Raw genomic sequence first — 25,000 nt, 5'->3', positions numbered from 1 at the left:
GTGTGTGTGTGTGTGTGTGTGTGTGTGTGTGTGTGTGTGTGTGTGTGTGTGTGTGTGTGTGTGTGTGTGTGTGTGTGTGTGTGTGTGTGTGTGTGTGTGTGTGTGTGTGAGACTGTGTGTGTGTGTGTGTGTGTGTGTGTGTGTGTGTGTGAGACTGTGTGTGTGTGTGTGACTGTGTGTGTGTGTGACTGTGTGTGTGTGTGTGTGTGTGTGTGTGTGTGTGTGTGTGTGTGTGTGTGTGTGTGTGTGTGTGTGTGTGTGTGTGTGTGTGTGTGTGTGAGACTGTGTGTGTGACTGTGTGTGTGTGTGTGACTGTGTGTGACTGTGTGTGAGACTGTGTGTGTGTGTGTGTGACTGCGTGTGTGTGTGACTGTGTGTGACTGTGTGTGACTGTGTGTGTGTGTGAGACTGTGTGTGTGTGTGAGACTGTGTGTGTGTGTGTGTGTGTGTGTGTGAGAGAGACTGTGTGTGTGACTGTGTGTGACTGTGTGTGAGACTGTGTGTGTGTGTGTGTGTGTGTGTGACTGCGTGAGAACATTAGAACAACAAGAGGTCATATCAAATGTTATTAGTCGTGTATTCAGGTGCAGCAAAATGTGTGTTTGTGTGTGACTGCGTGTGTGACTGCGTGTGTGACTGTGTGTGTGTGTGTGTGTGTGTGACTGCGTGTGTGACTGCGTGTGTGTGTGTGTGTGACTGCGTGTGTGTGTGACTGCGTGTGTGTGACTGCGTGTGTGTGTGTGACTGCGTGTGTGTGTGTGACTGCGTGTGTGTGTGACTGCTTGTGTGTGTGTGACTGCGTGTGTGTGTGTGACTGCGTGTGTGTGACTGCGTGTGTGTGACTGCGTGTGCGTGTGACTGCGTGTGTGTGTGTGTGTGTGTGTGTGTGTGTGTGTGTGTGAGACTGCGTGTGCGTGTGAGATTGCGTGTGCGTGTGAGATTGCGTGTGCGTGTGAGAGACCGCGTGTGTGTGTGTGAGACTGCATGTGTGTGTGAGACTGCATGTGTGTGTGAGACTGTATGTGTGTGTGAGACTGTGTGTGAGACTGCGTGTGTGACTGCGTGCGTGCAACAGTGTGTGTGTGTGACTGCGTGCGTGCAACAGTGTGTGTGTGTGACTGTGTGCGTGCAACAGTGTGTGTGTGACTGCGTGCGTGCAACAGTGTGTGTGTGTGACTGCGTGCGTGCAACAGTGTGTGTGTGTGACTGTGTGCGTGCAACAGTGTGTGTGTGTGACTCACCCCAGTATTGTTCCTCTTGGTATCCAGTAGAGACACAGTGAAGCTAGCAGCCAGGTTAGAGGAGTTGAGGATGTCCCTGAGAGCCACTCGACTCTCCCCCAGGAACCTAGAAACAGAGAGAAGAAACACAGACAGACAGGAGGAGTGGAAGAGGGAAGGCAGAGCAGTAGAATACAGGATATGAGTCAGACAGTCTGACATTATAGCATTCTGACGTTCTAACAATCTAGCATTCTCACATTCGAAAAATTCTAGCATTCTAACATTCTAGCATTCTCACATTCTAGCAATCTAACATTCTCACATCCGAAGATTCTAGCATTCTATCACTCACATTCTAAAATTCTCACATGGCTGACGTAATGTTTCCCATACAGACATCTCCCTGTCTCACCTGTAGTCACACAGACACAGCTGAGGACAGTATGGGAAACATTACGTCAGCCATCCGTCTGCCCTCTCTCATCTGTAACCACAGTTTCCAGCTACTGTGAGAATATTGAACCATAGAGAGGCTCGCTGGAAATCCCAGAGGGCAGCTGTCTATTCAGCTACTCAGTTATTCAATAGCCATTAGCGATCCTACTGGCCAGTGAAATGGAGACAGTAAAGCAATGCTAATGCACTAAGAATGTTAGAATGCTAGAAAGTTAGAATGTTAGAATGCTACAATGTTAGAATGCTAGAAAGTTAGAATGTTAGAATGCTACAATGTTAGAATGCTAGAAAGTTAGAATGTTAGAATGCTACAATGTTAGAATGCTAGAAAGTTAGAATGTTAGAATGCTACAATGTTAGAATGCTAGAATTTTAGAATGCTAGAATGTTAGCACGCTAGAATGTTAGAATGTTAGCACGCTAGAATGTTAGAATGCTAGAATGTGAGAATGCTAGAATGCTACAACGCTAGGATGCTAGAATGATAGAAAGTTAGAATGTTGGAATGCTAGAATGTTGGAATGCTAGAATGTTGGAATGCTAGAGTGTTCGGATGTTCGAATGCTAGAATGTTCAGATGTGAGAATGCTAGAATGTTAGAATGCTAGAATGTTCGGATGTGAGAATGTTAGAATGCTAGAATGTGAGAATGTTAGAATGCTAGAATGTGAGAATGTGAGAATGTTAGAACGCTAGAATGTTGGAATGCTAGAATGCTAGAATTTTAGAATGCTACAATTCTAGGATGCTAGAATGCTAGATTGTTAGAATGCTAGCTTGTTAGAATGCTAGAATATTTGAATGCTAGAATGTGAGAATTCTAGAATGCTAGAATGTGAGAATGTGAGAATGTTGGAATGCTAGAATGTTGGAATGCTAGAATGCTAGAATGTTGGATTGCTAGAATTTTAGCAATGCTAGAATGTTAGCATGCTAGGATGCTAGAATGTGAGAATGCTAGAATGTTAGAATGTGAGAATGCTAGAATGTTAGAATGCTAGAATGTGAGAATGTTAGAACGTTAAAACGCTATAATGTTAAAATGTTATAATGCTAAAATGTGATTATACTAGAATGTGTGAATGTTAGAATGCTAGAATGTTAGATTGTTGGAATACTAGAATGTTAGAATGTTAGAATGCTCGAATGTTAGCATGCTGGAATGCTAGAATCTTAGCATGCTAGAATCCTAGAATGTTAGCATGCTAGAATGCTAGAATGTTAGAATGCTAGAATGTTGGAATGCTAGAATGTGAGAACGCTAGAATGTGTGAATGCTAGAGTGCTAGAATGTGAGAATGCTACATTGCTAGATTGTGAGAATGCTAGATTGTTAGAATGTTAGAATGCTAATATGTTAGAATGTTAGCATGCTAGAATGTGAGAATGTAAGAATGCTAAAATGTTAGCATGCTATAATGTTAGAATGCTAGTATGCTAGAATGTTAGCATGCTAGAATGTGAGAATGCTAGAATGCTAGAATTCTAGAATGTGAGAATGCTAGAATGTTAACATGCTAGAATGTTAACATGCTAGAATTTTAGAATGCTAGAATGCTAGAATGTTAACATGCTAGAATGTTAGAATGCTAGAATGTGAGAATGCTAGAATGCTAGAATGTTAAAATGCTAGAATGTTAGACTGCTAGAATGTTAGAATGCTGGAATGCGAGAATGGTCGAATTTGAGAATGCTAGAATGTTAGAGTGTGAGAATGCTAGAATGTGAGAATGTGAGAATGCTGAATGCTAGAATTTGTGAATGCTAGAATGCTAGTATGCTATATTGTTAGAATGTTAGAACGCATAATGTTAGAATGTGAGAAGGCTAGAATGTGAGAATGCTAGATTGTTAGAATGCTAGAATGTGAGAAGGCTAGAATGTGAGAATGCTAGATTGTTAGAATGCTGGAATGTGAGAATGCTAGAATGTGAGAATGCTATATTGTTAGAATTTTAGAAGGCTATAATGTTAGAATGTTAGAATGCTAGAATTCTAGAATGTGTGAATCCTAGAATGCTAGAAAAATAGATTGTGAGAATGCTAGAATGCTAGATCGTGAGAATGCTAGAATGCTGGAATGTGAGAATGCTAGAATGTGAGAATGCTAGAATGTGAGAATGCTAGAATGTGAGGCTAGAATGCTAGAATGTTAGAATGCTGGAATGTTAGAATGTGAGAATGTGAGAATAATAGAATGTTAGAATGTGAGAATGCTAGAATGTTAGAATGCTTTGAATTCTAGAATGTGAGTATCCTAGAATGTTAGAATAATAGAATGTGAGAATGCTAGAATGCTAGAACGTGAGAATGCTAGAATGCTGAGGTGCTAGAATGCTAGAATGTTAGAATGTGAGAATGCTGGAATGCTAGAATGTTAGAATTCTAGAATGTTGGAATGTGAGAATACTAGATTGCTAGAATGTGAGAATGCTAGAATGTGAGAATGCTAGAATCTGAGAATGCTAGAATGTGAGAATGCTAGAATGCTCCATACATTCTCTCATGCCTGGTGTAATTCCAACCTGTCCTTGAACAGAGCTGGGCACTATTTACTAGACTCCTTAAGACCTATGTTGACTTGTGCCCTATTGTTCAAAACCTTAAGGCAGCAGGGAAGCTAATCAGCTATTCAGGAGCTATTAACAAGCATTGTCTTGTTATATGGAGACGATACTAACACTGCCAGAATGTTCCAGGGGAGACAATGGAAACCTGACGAGTGATTGGAACACGATCGACATTCTAACGGTACACCTGGGGATTCGAACAAAAACAATGCATTCTGGGAGTGTTCCATCATTGGCAATTTCCTTAGAGAACATGTTCATTAATGAGCAGTAAACAGGTTACAGGTTGTTCAATAAAACAACAACAACATCAACAATATGGGGCATAGAGAAGTTGATACCATGGCTCTGTTACCTACTTCAACCAAAACCCTCGAAGTGTTTATAGATCAAGAGGACTGAATAAACGTCAGCAATATGGCATTAATACTACATTGCGGACACCTATCCAGCACCGTCAGATCTTTGAAGGAATCAAGCACAACGTTACCCACGAAGGCATCTTAACTGCTATTGGCAGAGCCACCGTACAGATCAGGAAGTGTTACCATGGCGAGTAAACAGGAAGTCCCATGTTTACGTGACTCCTCCCTCTCTCTGGCTGCATCGCCCCCTGATAACAAGGCCACATTCCGTAGATTCCGCAGCCCAAACTTCATTCTGATCTACAAACTAATCGTTTTTACCATCCTGGGTAAAAATGATGGTAAAAACATCTTGGGCCTAAAAGCATAAAGCTTTAGCTCAGCGGACTGACCCAGCCTTGCAGCAAGAGATCCTGGGTTCGAACCTGGTCAGTGACAATTACATGTAGCTTAGTCATACATTGTATCGTGGTCACTAGCGTGGTCTCAAATCTGTTCATAATGTATTGAACACTCCTACGGTCATCTGCCACACCAAACAGATCAGTCCCTCTTTGGAATTCTCTCAGCTTGTCCGTCAAAAAAAAACGTCCGAAGGGAAGTTCCTCAGAGAGACCAACTCCCCCCCAAACCCTGTCTTTGAGTAGAATAGACCGGTCAATCCTCCCTTCTGTCCAATATCACAATGGAGCATTCCTTATGTGTTTTCCTGCTGTTATCAGGAGGAATGATCAAACAACTATGAAAGCTAACGATAACTTCCCAACTCACACACACTTTCCCAACGCTGTCTATTCTGGGAACTGAGGACACTTTCCTGATGCTGTCCTTTCTGGGAACTGAGGACACTTTCCTGATGCTGTCCTTTCTGGGAACTGAGGACACTTTCCTGATGCTGTCTATTCTGGGACCTGAGGACACTTTCCTGATGCTGTCTATTCTGGGACCTGAGGACACTTTCCTGATGCTGTCTATTCTGGGACCTGAGGACACTTTCCTGATGCTGTCCTTTCTGGGAACTGAGGACACTTTCCTGATGCTGTCCTTTCTGGGAACTGAGGACACTTTCCTGATGCTGTCCTTTCTGGGAACTGAGGACACTTTCCTGATGCTGGCCTTTCTGGGAACTGAGGACACTTTCCTGATGCTGTCTATTCTGGGACCTGAGGACACTTTCCTGATGCTGTCTATTCTGGGAACTGAGGACACTTTCCAAGTGCTGTCTATTCTGGGACCTGAGGACACTTTCCTGATGCTGTCTATTCTGGGACCTGAGGACACTTTCCTGATGCTGTCTATTCTGGGACCTGAGGACACTTTCCTGATGCTGTCTATTCTGGGACCTGAGGACACTTTCCAAGTGCTGTCTATTCTGGGACCTGAGGACACTTTCCTGATGCTGTCCTTTCTGGGACCTGAGGACACTTTCCAAGTGCTGTCTATTCTGGGAACTGAGGACACTTTCCTGATGCTGTCCTTTCTGGGAACTGAGGACACTTTCCTGATGCTGTCCTTTCTGGGAACTGAGGACACTTTCCAAGTGCTGTCTATTCTGGGAACTGAGGACACTTTCCTGATGCTGTCCTTTCTGGGAACTGAGGACACTTTCCTGATGCTGTCTATTCTGGGACCTGAGGACACTTTCCTGATGCTGTCCTTTCTGGGACCTGAGGACACTTTCCTGATGCTGTCTATTCTGGGACCTGAGGACACTTTCCTGATGCTGTCTATTCTGGGACCTGAGGACACTTTCCAAGTGCTGTCTATTCTGGGACCTGAGGACACTTTCCTGATGCTGTCTATTCTGGGACCTGAGGACACTTTCCTGATGCTGTCCTTTCTGGGACCTGAGGACACTTTCCAAGTGCTGTCTATTCTGGGACCTGAGGACACTTTCCTGATGCTGTCCTTTCTGGGAACTGAGGACACTTTCCAAGTGCTGTCTATTCTGGGACCTGAGGACACTTTCCTGATGCTGTCTATTCTGGGACCTGAGGACACTTTCCAAGTGCTGTCTATTCTGGGACCTGAGGACACTTTCCTGATGCTGTCCTTTCTGGGACCTGAGGACACTTTCCAAGTGCTGTCTATTCTGGGACCTGAGGACACTTTCCTGATGCTGTCCTTTCTGGGAACTGAGGACACTTTCCAAGTGCTGTCTATTCTGGGACCTGAGGACTCTTTCCTGATGCTGTCTATTCTGGGAACTAAGGACACTTTCCTGATGCTGTCCTTTCTGGGAACTGAGGACACTTTCCAAGTGCTGTCTATTCTGGGAACTGAGGACACTTTCCTGATGCTGTCTATTCTGGGACCTGAGGACACTTTCCAAGTGCTGTCTATTCTGGGAACTGAGGACAGTTTCCTGATGCTGTCTATTCTGGGACCTGAGGACACTTTCCAAGTGCTGTCTATTCTGGGACCTGAGGACACTTTCCTGATGCTGTCTATTCTGGGACCTGAGGACACTTTCCTGATGCTGTCTATTCTGGGACCTGAGGACACTTTCCTGATGCTGTCCATTCTGGGACCTGAGGACACTTTCCTGATGCTGTCTATTCTGGGACCTGAGGACACTTTCCAAGTGCTGTCTATTCTGGGACCTGAGGACACTTTCCTGATGCTGTCCTTTCTGGGACCTGAGGACACTTTCCAAGTGCTGTCTATTCTGGGAACTGAGGACACTTTCCTGATGCTGTCCTTTCTGGGAACTGAGGACACTTTCCTGATGCTGTCCTTTCTGGGAACTGAGGACACTTTCCTGATGCTGTCCTTTCTGGGAACTGAGGACACTTTCCTGATGCTGTCTATTCTGGGAACTGAGGACACTTTCCTGATGCTGTCTATTCTGGGAACTGAGGACACTTTCCTGATGCTGTCTATTCTGGGACCTGAGGACACTTTCCTGATGCTGTCTATTCTGGGACCTGAGGACACTTTCCAAGTGCTGTCTATTCTGGGACCTGAGGACACTTTCCTGATGCTGTCTATTCTGGGACCTGAGGACACTTTCCTGATGCTGTCCTTTCTGGGACCTGAGGACACTTTCCAAGTGCTGTCTATTCTGGGACCTGAGGACACTTTCCTGATGCTGTCCTTTCTGGGAACTGAGGACACTTTCCAAGTGCTGTCTATTCTGGGACCTGAGGACACTTTCCTGATGCTGTCTATTCTGGGACCTGAGGACACTTTCCAAGTGCTGTCTATTCTGGGAACTAAGGAAGGATTTGTATTATGTGAAGTGGTGATATACAGGGCATTCGGAAAGTATTCAGAACCCTTGACATTTTCCACATTTTGTTACGTTACAGGCTTATTCTAAAATGTTTTTTTTTAAGTCTTCATGGGTATGAGGCTACAAGCTCGTCACACCTGTATTTGGGAGTTTCTCCCATTCTTCTCAGCAAATCCTCTACACCTCTGTCAGGTTGGATGGGGAGCGTCGCTGTGCTGCTATTTTCAGGTCTCTCCAGAGATGTTCAATTGGGTTCAAGTCTGGGCTCTGGCTGGGTCATTGAAGGACTTGTCCCGAAGCCCCTCCGGCATTGCCTTGACTGTGTGCTTAGGGCCTTTATCCTGTTGGAAGGTGAAACTTCACCCCAGTCTGATCCTGACTAGTCTCCCAGTCCCTGCCGCTGAACAACATCCCCACAGCATGACGCTGCCGCCACCATGCTTCACTAGTCTCCCAGTCCCTGAACAACATCCCCACAGCATGACGCTGCCGCCACCATGCTTCACTAGTCTCCCAGTCCCTGCCGCTGAACAACATCCCCACAGCATGACGCTGCCACCACCATGCTTCACTGTAGGGATGGTGCCAGGTTTCCTCCAGATGTGACACTTGGCATTCAGGCCAAAGAGTTCAATCTTGGTTTCATTAGACCAGAGAATCTTGTTTCTCAGCAGGCACTCCAAGCGGGCTGTCATGTGCCTTTTACTGAGGAGTGGCTTCCATCTGGCAACTCTACCAAAGGCCTGATTGGTGAAGCGCTGCAGAGATGGTTGTCCTTGTGGAAGGTTCTCCCATCTCCACAGAGGAACTCTGGAGCTCTGTCAGAGTGACCATCAGGTTCTTGGTCACCTCCCAATTGCTCAGTTTGACTGGGCGGCCAGCTCAAGGAAGAGTCTTGGTGGTTCCAAACGTCTTCCATTTAAGAATGATGGAGGCCACTGTGTTCTTGGGGACCTTCAATGCTGCATATATTTTTTTATACCCTTCCCCAGATCTGTGCCTCAACACAATCCCCTCTCGGAGCTCTAGGGACAATTCCTTCAACCTCATGGCTTGGTTTTTGCTCTGACATGCACTGTGGGACCTTATAGAGACAGGTGTGTGCCTTTCCAAATCATGTCCAATCAAATGAATTTACCACAGGTGGACTCCAATCAAGTTGTAGAAACATCTCAAGGATGATCAATGGAAACAGAAGGCATCTGAGCTCAATATTGAGTCTCATAGCAAAGGGTCAGAATTCTTATGTAAATAAGGTATTTTGTTTTTTATTTTTAATACATTTGCAAACATTTCTAAAAACCTGTTTTTTGCTTCATCATTATGGGGTATTGTGATGTCATTATGGGGTATTGTGATGTCATTATGGGGTATTGTGATGTCATTATGGGGTATTGTGATGTCATTATGGGGTATTGTGTGTAGATTGATGAGGGGAAAAAAATATTGAATCCATTTTAGAATAAGGCTGTAACGTAAAACAAAATGTGTAAAACGTCAAGGGTTCTGAATCATTTCCGGAATACAGTGTATTTATCTAGAAAACACTATGACCTAGCTTGGTCCCAGATCTGCGTGGACTCTCTCCAACGTGCTGTCATTGTCAAGCTAAACATGTTTTTGGTAAAGAGCTGGCAAGAGATCCGAAACAGACTGACACCCCGGACTACCAATTACCTCATTAAAAAGGTTAGCAGCTTCCCCAGGTACTTTCCGGAACTTACTGTACCTAGAAATCATTCCCGCTGTACTGTTCCTTCCCATCTTCAAAACATGAAGCTCAAACACACACTGAAACAAACACACACAAACCCTATATGTACCTGTTCCTCCCCATCTTCTCGTGATCCTTGACCACCAAATGAAGCTCAGCTCCTGAATCCAGAGGTATTCCCTTCAGGTCCCACTCAAAACCCTGACGACAGACAAATGAATTATTACTGATAGACTACAGTATATTAGAGTATTCTCACTGCTGTATATTATAAACCAGGTGGTTCGAGCCCTGAAATGCTAATTGGCTGAAAGCCGTCATTATCAGGCCATATACCACACCTCCTCGGGCCTTATTTCTTAAATACACACCTCATTCCAGACAGGGTTTATGTTATTCTTGATGACTTTTGTCTTCTTTTTCGATCCTGGAAAACAAGAGGAGAGAAGAAGAATTAGAAAATATATAATTATTTTTAAACAGAAACGCAAAACATCACAAAGTGCATCTGCTAGCGTTATCAGTGAGTGGTCCTTGCAGAGACTTGGCTAGGTAGTAATCGTGTTGGACAAAGCAGTACTTCCTGTAACATAGAGGTTCTGAGCGGTGACTTCCTGTCAATCAACATTCAAACAGGAAGCAGGAAGTAGAAACAGGAGGAGGTCAGAGTGACAGACCAAAGAAATGCCAACAGGGAGATGGATGGAGGTTATCTTATCACAGAACACTATCTCAACTTTGGTACAGAGAGAACACCCAGAGATTCAGAACCAGTCGAAAGTTCTAGAACACCTACTCATTCTAGGGTTTTTCTTTTTTCTATTTTCTACATTGAAGAATAAAAGTGAAGACATCAAAACAATGAAATAGCACATATGGAATCATGTAGGAACCAAATCAAAATATACTTTGACTGGTACTGTACACACACACACACACACACACACACACACGGAGGCTCCTCAGAGGAGGAAGTGAAGGAGCATCCTCCTCAGTGAATTTCATAAAAATACAAATTGTGAAACATTTAAAAAGTTATCCTTTTAGATAAAACACATTTTACCAAATAATTGCAGCATGAACTGACGTGTTGTCCATCCAATCAAAGGATCAGAGAATGAATCTAGTACTGAAAGCATAAGCTATAGCTAGCTAGCGCCGCAGTGCATAAAATGTGCTAAGTAATTGACTCAAAGAGAGGGAAAAAAAATAGTTGAACAGTTTTAAACAAATTAATTTCTTTACATATGAAGAAGCAAGACCAGATTGTCATTTTTTTAAACTTTCAGTTTCACTTATTTTGCTAGAAAATGTAGCTAGCTGGTTTAGCCTACTCAAACACCCTGCTCAAACAGCTAGCTAGATTAGCCTATTCAAACACCTGGCTCAAACAGAGGAATGCTATGTTAGCTAGCTAGATTAGCCTATTCAAACACCTGGCTCAAACAGAGGAATGCTATGTTAGCTAGCTAGATTAGCCTATTCAAACACCTGGCTCAAACAGAGGAATGCTATGTTAGCTAGCTAGATTAGCCTATTCAAACACCTGGCTCAAACAGAGGAATGCTATGTTAGCTAGCTAGATTAGCCTATTCAAACACCTGGCTCAAACAGAGGAATGCTATGTTAGCTAGCTAGATTAGCCTATTCAAACACCTGGCTCAAACAGAGGAATGCTATGTTAGCTAGCTAGATTAGCCTATTCAAACACCTGGCTCAAACAGAGGGATGCTATGTTAGCTAGCTAAATTAGCCTATTCAAACACCTGGCTCAAACAGAGGAATGCTATGTTAGCTAGCTAAATTAGCCTATTCAAACACCTGGCTCAAACAGAGGGATGCTATGTTAGCTAGCTGGCTATGACTATCCAACACAACCCTGGAACTCCTCCGAATCAAGGTAAGCTTTTTGGTTTTACTAATTTCAAGGCCTGATCACCAACCACAACGAGACACTCTATAGGGAGGTCAGAGACCTGGCCATGTGGTGCCAAGACAACAACCTCTGCCTCAACGTGATCAAGACAAAGGAGATGATTGTCGATTAAAGGAAAAGGAGGACCGAGAACGAGAGCATCCCGCCTGGTATGGCACCTGTTCGGCCTCCGACCGCAAGGCACTACAGAGAGTAGTGTGTATGGCCCAGTACATCACTGGGGCTAAGCTTGCTGCCACCCAGGACCTCTATACCAGGCGGTGTCAGAGAAAGGCTTTAAAAATTGTCAAAGACTCCAGCCACCCGAGTCAAAGACTGTTCTCTCTGCTATCGCATGACAAGTGGTACCGGAGCGCCAATTCTAGGTCCAGAAGGCTCCTTAACAGCTTCTACCCCCAAGCCATAACACTCCTGAACAGCAAATCAAAGGGCTACCCAGACCTCTTTTACGCTGCTGCTACTCTGTTTATAATCTATGCATAGTCACTTTACCTCTAACTACATGTAGATATTATCTCAGTTACCTCAACTAACCGGTGCCCCCGCACATGGACTCTGTACCGGTACCCCCTGTATATAGCCTCCACATTGACTCTGTTCCGTAACACCCTGTATATAGCCTCCACATTGACTCTGTACCGGTACCCCCTGTATATAGCCTCCACATTGACTCTGTACCGTAATACCCTGTATATAGCCTCCACATTGACTCTGTACCGGTACCCCCTGTATATAGCCTCCACATTGACTCTGTACCGGTACCCCCTGTATATAGCCTCCACATTGACTCTGTACCGGTACCCCCTGTATATAGCCTCCACATTGACTCTGTACCGGTACCCCTGTATATAGCCTCCACATTGACTCTGTACCGGTTCCCCCTGTATAAACAGTGGGGGCAACAAGTATTTGATACACTGCCGATTTTGCAGGTTTTCCTACTTACAAAGCGTGTAGAGGTCTGTAATTTTTATCATAGGTACACTTCAACTGTGCAAGACGGAATCTAAAACAAAAATCCAGAAAATCACATTGTATGATTTTTAAGTAATTCATTAGCATTTTATTGCATGACATAAATATTTGATCACCTACCAACCAGTAAGAATTCCGGCTCTCACAGACCTGTTAGTTTTTCTTTAAGAATCCCTCCTGTTCTCCACTCATTACCTGTATTAACTGCACCTGTTTGAACTCGTTACCTGTATAAAAGACACCTGTCCACAGACTCCAACCTCTCCACAATGATGTACCACTGTTACATTGAACTGGGTGAATGGAATATGAATGACAGTAACCTAAACCTGTCACTGTTACATTGAACTGGGTGAATGGAATATGAATGACAGTAACCTAAACCTGTCACTGTTACATTGAACTGGGTGAATATGAATGACAGTAACCTAAACCTGTCACTGTTACATTGAACTGGGTGAATATGAATGACAGTAACCTAAACCTGTCACTGTCACATTGAACTGGGTGAATGGAATATGAATGACAGTTATCCAATATGCTGTAATAGAAATAAGGCCTGAAAAAATAAATACTCCTCCCGGTACTGACCGCCAGTGGTGGGCCTTTCAAATTTGAGGATTCAACCATTTCAGCCACAGCCACTGCTGAAATATGTCCCATAGTCCCACTTCTTAGTTTCCACATGAAGAGGTGGGACTATCACTGTTGTCTGGTGGTCAGAGTCCTAAAGCACTTCCTCTTTATCAGACATGAGGGACTAGTTTTGATATCGTGTTACAGGGTTCGATTCCTGTATAGTGTTCTTTTAAAAACACCTCCACCCTTTGGAGGAAAGAGAGCGGGGCTGGTGTGTGTGTGTGTGTGTGTGTGTGTGTGTGTGTGTGTGTGTGTGTGTGTGTGTGTGTGTGTGTGTGTCTACGCTTGCATCCCGAAGCCTATCCTTAAAATACACACACCATAATTCCCAGGAAAGTGGGCAGCTTTTGATGGAATGATATCTCACCAACAGGAAGTGACGCAATGCTCACTTCCTGGTTCTGAATGAATGGTGCCTGACTTGGAAATTTCTGTCTTAAAATAGCCTCTCACACACACACACACACACACACACACACAAACAAAGCCTAAAGGAGAGCTATGGGAAGGCAATGACACAGACAGACTGTAATGATGGGGATAAGTTATTGAGGTGTGGAACACCAAGACTTCAAAAACAGGATCTGAGGATTTCCTCTCCTTAGACTCCCTCACCCTGTCTCACCTCTCTCCTGACCCTGTCTCGCCTCTCACCTCTCTCCTCTCTCCTGACCCTGTCTCACCTCTCTCCTCTCTCCTCTCTCCTGACCCTGTCTCACCTCTCTCCTCTCTCCTGTCCCTGTCTCACTCTCTCTCTCTCTCCTTTCTCCTGACCCTGTCTCACCTCTCTCCTCTCTCCCTCTCTCTCCTCCTGACCCTGTCTCACCTCTCTCCTCTCTCACCTCTCACCTCTCTCTCTCCCTGACCCTGTCTCACCTCTCTCCCACCTCTCTCCTGACCCTGTCTCACCTCTCTCCTCTCTCTCCTGACACTGTCTCATCTCTCCCTCTCTCCTGACCCTGTCTCACCTCTCTCTTCTCTCCTGACCCTGTCTCTCCTCTCTCCTGACCCACCTCTCTCCTCTCTCCTGACCCTCCTCTCTCCTCTCTCCTGACCCTGTCTCACCTCTCTCCTCACCCCTCTCTCCGCACCTCTCTCCTGAACCTCTTTCACCCCTCTCTCTCTTCACCCTCTCTTCGCTCCTCACCCCTCCCTTCCCTCCTCACCCCTCCCCTCTCTCCACTTCGTCCTGACAGATCCTCAGGTTGGCACCACAAACTCCCCCTTCTCTCTTTCTGTCTCTCAGCAACAAGAGAATAGAGCTCTCAGAACAACTCTCTCTCCCTCCCTCCCTATTTATCTCCCTCTTTCCCTCTGTGTGTTTTACCTCCTCTGCAGTATCAGCATCAGATATCAAGGCCATTTATAGACATCAGACACCGTAATTACAGAACTGCCTCACTGCTCTGACTAACCAGCTAGCTATGGAGAGAGAATTGGGGGAAACATCTCTTCTCTCTTGGGTTTGGAGATCTGTCTCACCATTCCCATGAATGCACACAGTTATATAGACACAGTTATATAGACACAGTTATATAGAGACAGTTATATAGACACAGTTATATAGACACAGTTATATAGACACAGTTATATAAAGTGGTGTAAAGTACTTAAGTAAAAATATTTGAAAGTACTACTTAAAACCTCTTAGGGCTAAAGGGCAGTGTTCGGTTGTTCAGATAAGTGACGTGCCCAAAGTAAACGGCCTGTTACTCAGGCCCAGAAGCTCGGATATGCATATAATTGGTACCATTGGATAGAAAACACTCTGAAGTTTCTACCACTATTAACATGTGAGTATTTCAGAACTGATATTGTAGGTGAAAACCCGAGGAAAATCCATCCGGAATATTTATTTTTGAGGTGACTGCTCATTCAAATGCTTGTTTATGGGAAAATCAAAGAAAATCCTCCCAGATTGCAGTTCCTAGGGCTTCCACTAGATGTCAACAGTCTTTAGAAAGGGTTTCAGGCTTGTTTTTTGAAAAATGAGCTGGAATTTGTAGTTTTTCAAGGTGGCTCTCATTTGGACTGTAGTCTTGTGGAGTGCGTGGATGAAGGCGCACTTCGTTATTTATCTCCGGTATTGAACATACTATTTTCCGTCTTAAATTTGATGTTTATTTACATATTAGGGTGCCTGAGGATTGATTAGAAACGTTGTTAGACTTGTTTGGATGACTAAACTGACTTTTTGGGGATATAAAGAAGGACTTTATAGAACAAAACAACTTTTTGTTGTGTAGCTGGGACCCTTGGGATTGCAAACAGAGGAAGATCTTCAAAGGAAAGTGATTTGTTTTATCGTTATTTCTGACTTTTGTGACGCCTCTGCTAGTTTGGAAAATGTTTTTAATGCTTTTGTGTGTGGAGCGCTGTCCTCAGATAATTGTATGCTTTCGCCGTAAAGACTTTTTGAAATCTGACAAAGCGGCTGAATTAACAAATTAAGCTTTTAAATGATGACGGACTCTTGTATGTTCATGAATGTTTAATATTACGATTTTGTCATTTGATGGCGTGCTCCAGCGATACCGAATGTTGATGATTTTGATCCCGTTAACGAGATCTGTGTGTTAACCTTTTTGGGATAGGGGGCAGCATTTTCACCTTTGGATGAATAGCGTGCCCAGAGTGAACTTCCCCCTACTCTGTCCCAGATGCTAATATATGGATATTGTTATTAGTATAGGATAGAAAACACTCTGAAGTTTCTAAAACTGTTTGAATGATGTCTGTGAGAACAGAACTCATATGGCAAAAACCTGAGAAAAAATCAAACCAGGAAGTGGGAAATTTGAGGTTTGTAGTTTTTCAACTCAGCCCCCATTGAAGACACAGGGTGGTATTAGTTATGTTTCACTTCCCAAGGCTTCCACTAGATGTCAACAGTATTTAGAACCTGTTTTGAGGATTCTACTCTAAAGGAGGGGCTCATAAGAGCTCTTTGAGTGAGTGGTCTGGCAGAGTGCCACAGCCTCGGTCTGGCAGAGTGCCACAGCCTCGGGGTCTGGCAGAGTGCCACAGCCTCGGTGTCTGGCAGAGTGCCACAGCCTCGGTGTCTGGCAGAGTGCCACAGCCTCGGTGTCTGGCAGAGTGCCACAGCCTCGGGGTCTGGCAGAGTGCCACAGCCTCGGGGTCTGGCAGAGTGCCACAGCCTCGGTCTGGCAGAGTGCCACAGCCTCGGTCTGGCAGAGAGCCACAGCCTCGGGTCTGGCAGAGTGCCTCGGGGTCTGGCAGAGTGCCACAGCCTCGGGGTCTGGCAGAGTGCCACAGCCTCGGGGTCTGGCAGAGTGCCACAGCCTCGGTCTGGCAGAGTGCCACAGCCTCTGAGGTGGGAGACTCTGTCCATAGGACAACAATCAGTCGTATATTGCACAAATCTGGCCTTTATGGAAGAGTGGCAAGAAGAAAGCCATTTCTTAAAGATATCCATAAAAAGTGTTGTTTAAAGTTTGCCACAAGCCACCTGGGAGACACACCAAACATGTGGAAGAAGGTGCTCTGGTCAGATGAAACCCAAATGGAACTTTTTGGCAACAATGCAAAATGTTATGTTTGGCGTAAAAGCAACACAGCTCATCACCCTGAACACCCCATCCCCACTGTCAAACATGGTGGTGGCAGCATCATGGTTTGGGCCTGCTTTTCATCAGCAGGGACAGGGAAGATGGTTAAAATTGATGGGAAGATGGATGGAGCCAAATACAGGACCATTCTGGAAGAAAACCTGATGGAGTCTGCAAAAGACCTGAGACTGGGACGGAGATTTGTCTTCCAACAAGACAATGATCCAAAACATAAAGCAAAATCTACAATGGAATGGTTCAAAAATAAACATATCCAGGTGTTAGAATGGCCAAGTCAAAGTCCAGACCTGAATCCAATCGAGAATCTGTGGAAAGAACTGAAAACTGCTGTTCACAAATGCTCTCCATCCAACCTCACTGAGCTCGAGCTGTTTTGCAAGGAGGAATGGGGAAAAAATGTCAGTCTCTCAATGTGCAAAACTGATAGAGACATACCCCAAGCGACTTACAGCTGTAATCACAGCAAAAGGTGGCGCTACAAAGTATTAACTTAAGGGGGCTGAATAATTTTGCACGCCCAATTTTTTAGTTTTTGATTTGTTAAAAAAGTTTGAAATATCCAATAAATGTCGTTCCACTTCATGATTGTGTCCCACTTGTTGTTGATTCTTCACAAAAAAATACAGTTTTATATCTTTATGTTTGAAGCCTGAAATGTGGCAAAAGGTCGCAAAGTTCAAGGGGGCCGAATACTTTCGCAAGGCACTGTATAGGGAATAGGGCTCTGGTCTAAAGTAGTGCACTATATAGGGAATAGGGCTTTGTTCTAAAGTAGTGCACTATATAGGGAATAGGGCTCTGGTCTAAAGTAGTGCACTATATAGGGAATAGGGATCCGGTCTATAGTAGTGCACTATGTAGGGAATAGTGTACCAGCCCTGGTCTAAAGTAGTGCACTATATAGGGAATAGGGTGCCAGCCCTGATCTAAAGTAGGGCACTATATAGGGAATAGGGTGCCAGCCTTGGTCTAAAGTAGGGCACTATATAGGGAATAGGGTGCCATTCAGGACGCACCCTAAAAAGAAAGCGTGTTTATTTACGTTGCTGAATTCCTGAAGTTGTTGCGATTCGACAGGGTCAAGTCTTGCTGAGAGAGAGAGAGCGAGACAGAGAGACAGAGAGAGCGAGACAGAGACAGAGAGAGAGACACACAGAGAGACAGAGAGAGAGCGAGACAGAGAGACACAGAGAGAGAGACACAGAGAGATCGAGACAGAGAAACAGAGACACAGAGAGAGAGAGAGACACAGAGAGACAGAGACAGACAGAGAGAGTGAGAGAAACAGAGAGACAGAGAGACAGAGACAGACAGCGAGACACAGAGCGAGAGAGAGAGAGAGAGCTGGGAGAGAGAGAGAGAGACAGAGAGACAGAGAAACAGAGACACAGAGAGAGAGAGAGACACAGAGAGACAGAGACAGACAGAGAGAGTGAGAGAAACAGAGAGACAGAGAGACAGAGACAGACAGCAAGACACAGAGCGAGAGAGAGAGAGAGAGAGAGGAGCTGGGAGAGAGAGAGAGAGAGAGAGAGAGAGCTGGGAGAGAGAGAGAGAGACAGAGAGAGAGAGAGCAGAGAGAGAGAGACAGAGAGAGAGAGAGCAGAGAGAGAGAGAGCTGGGAGAGAGAGACAGAGAGAGAGAGAGCAGAGAGAGAGAGCAGAGAGAGAGAGAGAGCAGAGAGAGAGAGACAGAGAGAGAGAGAGCAGAGAGAGAGAGACAGAGAGAGAGAGAGAGAGAGAGAGAGAGAGAGAGAGCTGGGACCAGGGACAACAACTGTCCTAACTCTATTAAGACAGAAAGTTTTCTGAGCTACACTGAGAAGAATGTAACAGGGTACCAGCAATGCAGAGAGATCCAGAGTGACAAAATAACTTTGATTTATAGAAAGGTCAGAGAAACATGACAGAGAGATGTTTCTGTCAGAGAGAGAAAACTTGGCCTTGTGGTAAAGTGCCACGTTGCCAGAGAACTAGGAGACAGAGTCAGTCTGATGGCACCAGGAACAGAGAAATGGATGGAACAGAGAGAGAGAAGAGAGCAGAACCTCCCATGTTAGTCAGAGAGAGACATTAGAGCAATGAACCAGGGTACAACAACTGTCCTAACTCTATTAAGTCCATAATAGTTTTCTGAGCTACACTGAGAAGAATGTAACAGGGTACCAGCAATGTCAGACGCTCTGATCCAGAGTGACTCAAAATAACTTTGATTTATAGAAACGGTCTGAAACATGTCACACCAACTCCATGTTTCTGTCACCTTGTGGTACGGTGCCACGTTGCCATGGGAACTAGGACCCACATGTCAGTCTGATGGCACCAGGAACAGGAAATGGATGGAACAAAGAGAGGAAGTAAGAGCAGTTAACCTCCCATGTTAGTCAGACAGACATTACCACATTAAAGGTGATGGAAAAATACAAGATAATGTACTCACCTATTATAATGTCGTTCAAAATGAAGTCATGTTTCATTCATAACATAATATGACAATAATAATTATAATGTAATACCTTATCGTTCAAAATGAAGTCATGTTTCATTCATAACATAATACGACAATAATAATTATAATGTAATACCTTATCGTTCAAAATGAAGTCATGTTTCATTCATAACATAATATGACAATAATAATTATAATGTAATACCTTATCGTTCATAATGAAATCATGTTTCATTCATAACATAATATGATAAGAATTATTGTTATTTCTTACAAGTTAAATTTACATTGATATGTTTTCATTGATAAAGAAGAGCCTAACATAATCAATCATGTGCCTTAACATAATCAATCATGTGTCTTAACATAATCAATCATGTGTCTTAACATAATCAATCATGTGCCTTAACATAATCAATCATGTGTCTTAACATAATCAATCATGTGCCTTAACATAATCAATCATGTGTCTTAACATAATCAATCATGTGTCTTAACATAATCAATCATGTGTCTTAACATAATCAATCATGTGCCTTAACATAATCAATCATGTGCCTTAACATAATCAATCATGTGCCTTAACATAATCAATCATGTTTAACATAATCAATCATGTGTCTTAACATAATCAATCATGTGTCTTAACATAATCAATCATGTGTCTTAACATAATCAATCATGTGTCTTAAAGTAATCAATAATGTGTCTTAAAGTAATGTAATAACACATCTTGTGGTAATGTATCAATTCTCTTCATCGTTTACATTATTAGCTAATAGTGAATCAACGGAGAAAACAGAAATGTCCATAATGATAACGAGGAAAACCCCCTGACCAATGAAAACACCTCCTTTTTCTTCAACCTTTTCCCATAAAGCATAGAGGTTTCTCTGAGGTAACCCAAGGTTGACATTGCTACCAAAGCACTGTTCGTTTTCTGAAATCAACCCTACATGATATACCATCTAGCCAGGGTCTGATCTGGGACACCAGGTGAGTGGAATTTCTGACCAATCAGTGACATTTATCAATCAATCAATTAACTACAAGGAAGAAAATATCTAACTGTACCTCTTACACCCGTTCACCTCTAACCCCTGACCCCTGACCCCATTACCTCTGAAGATGACGCCACACAGAGGGTCACTAAGGCGACCATCCTTCTCCCGCAGATTGCTGGCCCGTTGGATAACACACCTCAACATGGTGCCGCCGTGGCAACACACCTAGCAACGCACCCGGCGACGGTGATGACCCAAGCAACGATCACCAGTGACAATCGCACAGTGAAACCCCCCCCGGGGGGATAACCAAACTGTTACTGCTCTCCCAGGTGAGGAGAACGTCTTGACATCTCTCTCACACACACACCGTCTCCGTAATGTGTATATGAAGGTGTGTGTGTGGTACTTAGGCACCAAGTCCCAAGTGTAGAGCTTCCGTTCAACGCTAAAGAGTCTTCCACTGCCTTTCCTACCCGGTGTCTCAAGATATCTCCTTTTCACTGTCCCAAACACACAGAACGCCAGCGAGCAGGGACACACACACTCGTAGGAATGAATACCCCCCCCCCCAGCCCCAGCATCACACAAAGGAAATCTCAACATTTCCTGCTCTCTCTCCCTCTCCCTGTCTCTCTCTCTCTCTCTGTCTCTCTCTCTGTGTCTCTCTCTCTCTGTGTCTCTCTCTCTCTGTGTCTCTCTCTCTCTGTCTCTCTCTCTGTGTCTCTCTCTCTCTGTGTCTCTCTCTCTCTGTGTCTCTCTCTCTCTGTGTCTCTCTCTCTCTGTGTCTCTCTCTCTCTGTGTCTCTGTGTCTCCCAGAAACAGCTGGATTTGGACATTGATCAGAAGGGATGTTTAGTTCAGCATGTTTAGAGGATGAGCGAACACAGATCTAGGATCAGCCAGACAATACCCTAAGAAAAACGAAGAGATATATAGTTAGCATAGACATGTAAAAAGTTATACCAAAAGAGCACACAATGACAATAACAACACAGACCATATATCCCCAGTGTAAATAAATAATAAATTAAGGAACATTCACAACTGTATCTTCCTATTCCACTTCCCAGATCAGGTCAGAAGACAGCTGGGCGATTCCTGACTCATACAAAGCAGTGTGACACACACGCATAGTAGCAACACACACAGTCTCTGAAACACTCAACCAGACAGTCTCAACCAGGCAGCGCCCCCTACAGTCTCAATCAGACAGCGCCCCCTACAGTCTCAATCAGACAGTGCCCCCTACAGTCTCAACCAGCCAGTGCCCCCTACAGTCTCAACCAGACATCGCCCCCTACAGTCTCAACCAGACAGTGCCCCCTACAGTCTCAATCAGACAGCGCCCCCTACAGTCTCAACCAGACAGTCTCAACCAGACAGCGCCCCCTACAGTCTCAACCAGACAGCACCCCCTATAGTCTCAACCAGACAGCGCCCCCTACAGCATCAACCAGACAGAACCACCTAGTCTCAACCAGACAGCAAAACAGCACCTCCTACAGTATCAACCAGAGAGTCTCAACCAGACAGCCTCAACCAGACAGTGCCCCCTACAGTCTCAACAAGACAGCTCCCCCTACAGTCTCAACCAGAACGCGCCACCTACAGCCTCAACCAGACAGCGCCCCCTACAGTCTAAACCAGACAGCGCCCCCTACAGTCTCAACCAGACAGAACCACCTAGTCTCAACCAGACAGCAAAACAGCACCTCCTACAGTATCAACCAGACAGTCTCAACCAGACAGCGCCCCCTACAGTCTCAACCAGACAGCCTCAACCAGACAGTGCCCCCTACAGTCTCAACCAGACAGCTCCCCTACAGTCTCAACCACAACCCGCCACCTACAGCCTCAACCAGACAGCGCCCCTACAGTCTCAACCAGACAGCTCCCCTACAGTCTCAACCAAAACACGCCACCTACAGTCTCAACCAGACGGCGCCACCTAGTCTCAACCAGACAGAGCCCCCTAGTCTCAACCAGACAGCGCCCCTACAGTCTCAATCAGACAGCACCCCCTACAGTCTCAACCAGACAGCGCCCCCTACAGTCTCAACCAGACAGCGCCCCTACAGTCTCAAACAGACAGTGCCCCCTACAGTCACAACCAGACAGCGCCACCTAGTCTCAACCAGACAGCGCCCCTACAGTCTCAACCAGACAGCGCCCCTACAGTCTCAACCAGACAGCGCCCACTACAGTCTCAACCAGACAGCACCCCTACAGTCTCAACCAGACAGCGCCACCTACAGTCTCAACCAGACAGCGCCCCCTACAGTCTCAACCAGACAACGCCCCCTACAGTCTCAACCAGACAGCGCCCACTACAGTCTCAACCAGACAGCGCCCCCTACAGTCTCAACCAGACAGCGCCCCCTACAGTCTCAACCAGACGGCGCCAACTACAATCTCAACCAGACAGCACCCCTACAGTCTCAACCAGACAGCGCCAACTACAGTCTCAACCAGACAGCGCCCCTACAGTCTCAATCAGACAGCGCCCCTACAGTCTCAACCAGACAGCGCCCCCTACAGTCTCAACCAGACAGCGCCCCCTACAGTCTCAACCAGACAGCGCCCCCTACAGTCTCAACCAGACAGCGCCCCCTACAGTCTCAACCAGACAGCGCCCCCTACAGTCTCAACCAGACAGCGCCCCCTACAGTCTCAACCAGACAGCGCCCCTACAGTCTCAACCAGACAAAGCCCCCTAGTCTCAACCAGACAGCGCCCCTAGTCTCAACCAGACAGCGCCCCCTACAGTCTCAACCAGACAGCGCCCCCTACAGTCTCAACCAGACAGCGCCACCTAGTCTCAACCAGACAGCGCCACCTAGTCTCAACCAGACAGCGCCACCTACAGTCTCAACCAGACAGCGCCACCTACAGTCTCAACCAGACAGCGCCCCTACAGTCTCAACCAGACAGCGCCCCCTACAGTCTCAACCAGACAGCGCCCCAGTCTCACAGTCTCAACCAGACAGCACCCCTACAGTCTCAACCAGACAGCGCCCCCTACAGTATCAACCAGACAGCGCCCCCTACAATCTCAATCAGACAGCGCCCCTACAATCTCAATCAGACAGCGCCCCCTACAGTCTCAACCAGACAGTCTCAACCAGACAGCGCCCCCTACAGTCTCAACCAGACAGCGCCACCTACAGTCTCAACAGACAGCGCCCCTACAGCATCAACCAGACAGCGCCCCCTACAGTCTCAACCAGACAGCGCCCCCCACCTAGTCTCCAGACAGCGCCCCCCCCCTACAGTCTCAACCAGACAGCGCCACCTAGTCTCAACCACACAGCGCCACCTACAGTCTCAATCAGACAGCGCCCCTAGTCTCAACCAGACAGTCTCACCAGACAGCGCCCCCTACAGTCTCAACCAGACAGCGCCCCCTACAGTCTCAACCAGACAGCACCACAGCACCACCTAGTCTCAACCAGACAGCACCACAGCATCACCTAGTCTCAACCAGACAGCACCACAGCACCACCTAGTCTCAACCAGACAGCACCACAGCACCACCTAGTCTCAACCAGACAGCCTCACATCACCACCTACAGTCTCAACCAGACAGCACCACAGCACCACCTACAGTCTCAACCAGACAGCACCACAGCACCACCTACAGTCTCAACCAGACAGCCTCACATCTCAACCATCACCTACAGTCTCAACCAGACAGCACCACAGCACCACCTAGTCTCAACCAGACAGCCTCACAGCACCACCTACAGTCTCAACCAGACAGCACCACAGCACCACCTAGTCTCAACCAGACAGCACCACCTAGTCTCAACCAGACAACCATTTTTTTTTTTTTTTACATCACCACCTACAGTCTCAACCAGACAGCACCACAGCACCACCTAGTCTCACACAACCTCACATCACCACACACTCAACAGACAGCACACAGCACCACTACAGTCTCAACCAGACAGCACCACAGTCACAGACACACACAGTCTCAACCAGACAGCACCACCTAGTCTCAACCAGACAGCACCACCTAGTCTCAACCAGACAGCACCACCTAGTCTCAACCAGACAGCACCACCTAGTCTCAACCAGACATAGCAATTTAGACATGAAAACAGAAAACAAGCCACTCTTTAGGTTTCTACTATTCGACATGACCAGGCTACACCACTAGTTGTGAACATCATAACAACAGCATCGTAGAATCATGTCGCTGTATGGGTCTGGCTATGATCGAACACACCGTGGTAAAAACTGGGTTTCGCCCCAGGAATGTGTGACAGATCAGAGTCATGATGCAGCATTTTTTTTTTTTGTCATGGACCGGTGTCTGGGCGTAGAACAAGAGTGTTGTATGCATAAGCACCGTAGGCAGACCTGGCTCTCAAGAGAAGACAGGCTATGTGCACACTGAGGTGAAAACAGCTGCACTTCCTAACTTCTTGTTCAATGAATGACACATATTACACACACACATTTCACCACAGATTACACAGATCACACACAAGAACACACAACACACACACACACAAAACACACCCATATCTACACACACACACACCATCACAGCACAAGATTTGTGACCTGTTGCCACACAAACACAACCACAAGACACACACACACCATTGTAAATACAACACACACATGCTTATTTATTTTATCTCACACACTTCGTTAGAAGCATATAATAATACAAAGCTTTATAAAAACATATTTTTTCCCCCCCAGGAATGTGTGACATTTAGGGCAGAGACAACACGAGCAGTGTGTGTGTGTGTGTGTGTGTCAGGGAGAGAGGAGGGGGGATTGGGCGAGAGAACAAGAGAGAGAGTAAGAGAGAGAGAGGCCACC

At 45.6% G+C, this 25,000-nt stretch overlaps 1 protein-coding gene across 1 annotated transcript in view; it reads right to left on the bottom strand.

Moving 5' to 3' along the window:
• Nucleotides 1-25,000, bottom strand: part of dysf (dysferlin, limb girdle muscular dystrophy 2B (autosomal recessive)) — a 198,377-nt gene that overhangs the window by 156,570 nt on the left and 16,807 nt on the right. Inside the window, 3 exon segments of the mRNA XM_042328089.1 lie at nucleotides 1,242-1,347; nucleotides 9,673-9,764; nucleotides 9,935-9,990. Of these exon segments, the coding sequence (XP_042184023.1) occupies nucleotides 1,242-1,347; nucleotides 9,673-9,764; nucleotides 9,935-9,990 (254 nt within the window).

This window comes from Oncorhynchus tshawytscha, linkage group LG10 (assembly GCF_018296145.1).
Source record: "Oncorhynchus tshawytscha isolate Ot180627B linkage group LG10, Otsh_v2.0, whole genome shotgun sequence".
Classification (NCBI taxonomy): domain Eukaryota; kingdom Metazoa; phylum Chordata; class Actinopteri; order Salmoniformes; family Salmonidae; genus Oncorhynchus; species Oncorhynchus tshawytscha.
This window is presented reverse-complemented; position numbering and strand designations above follow the sequence as displayed.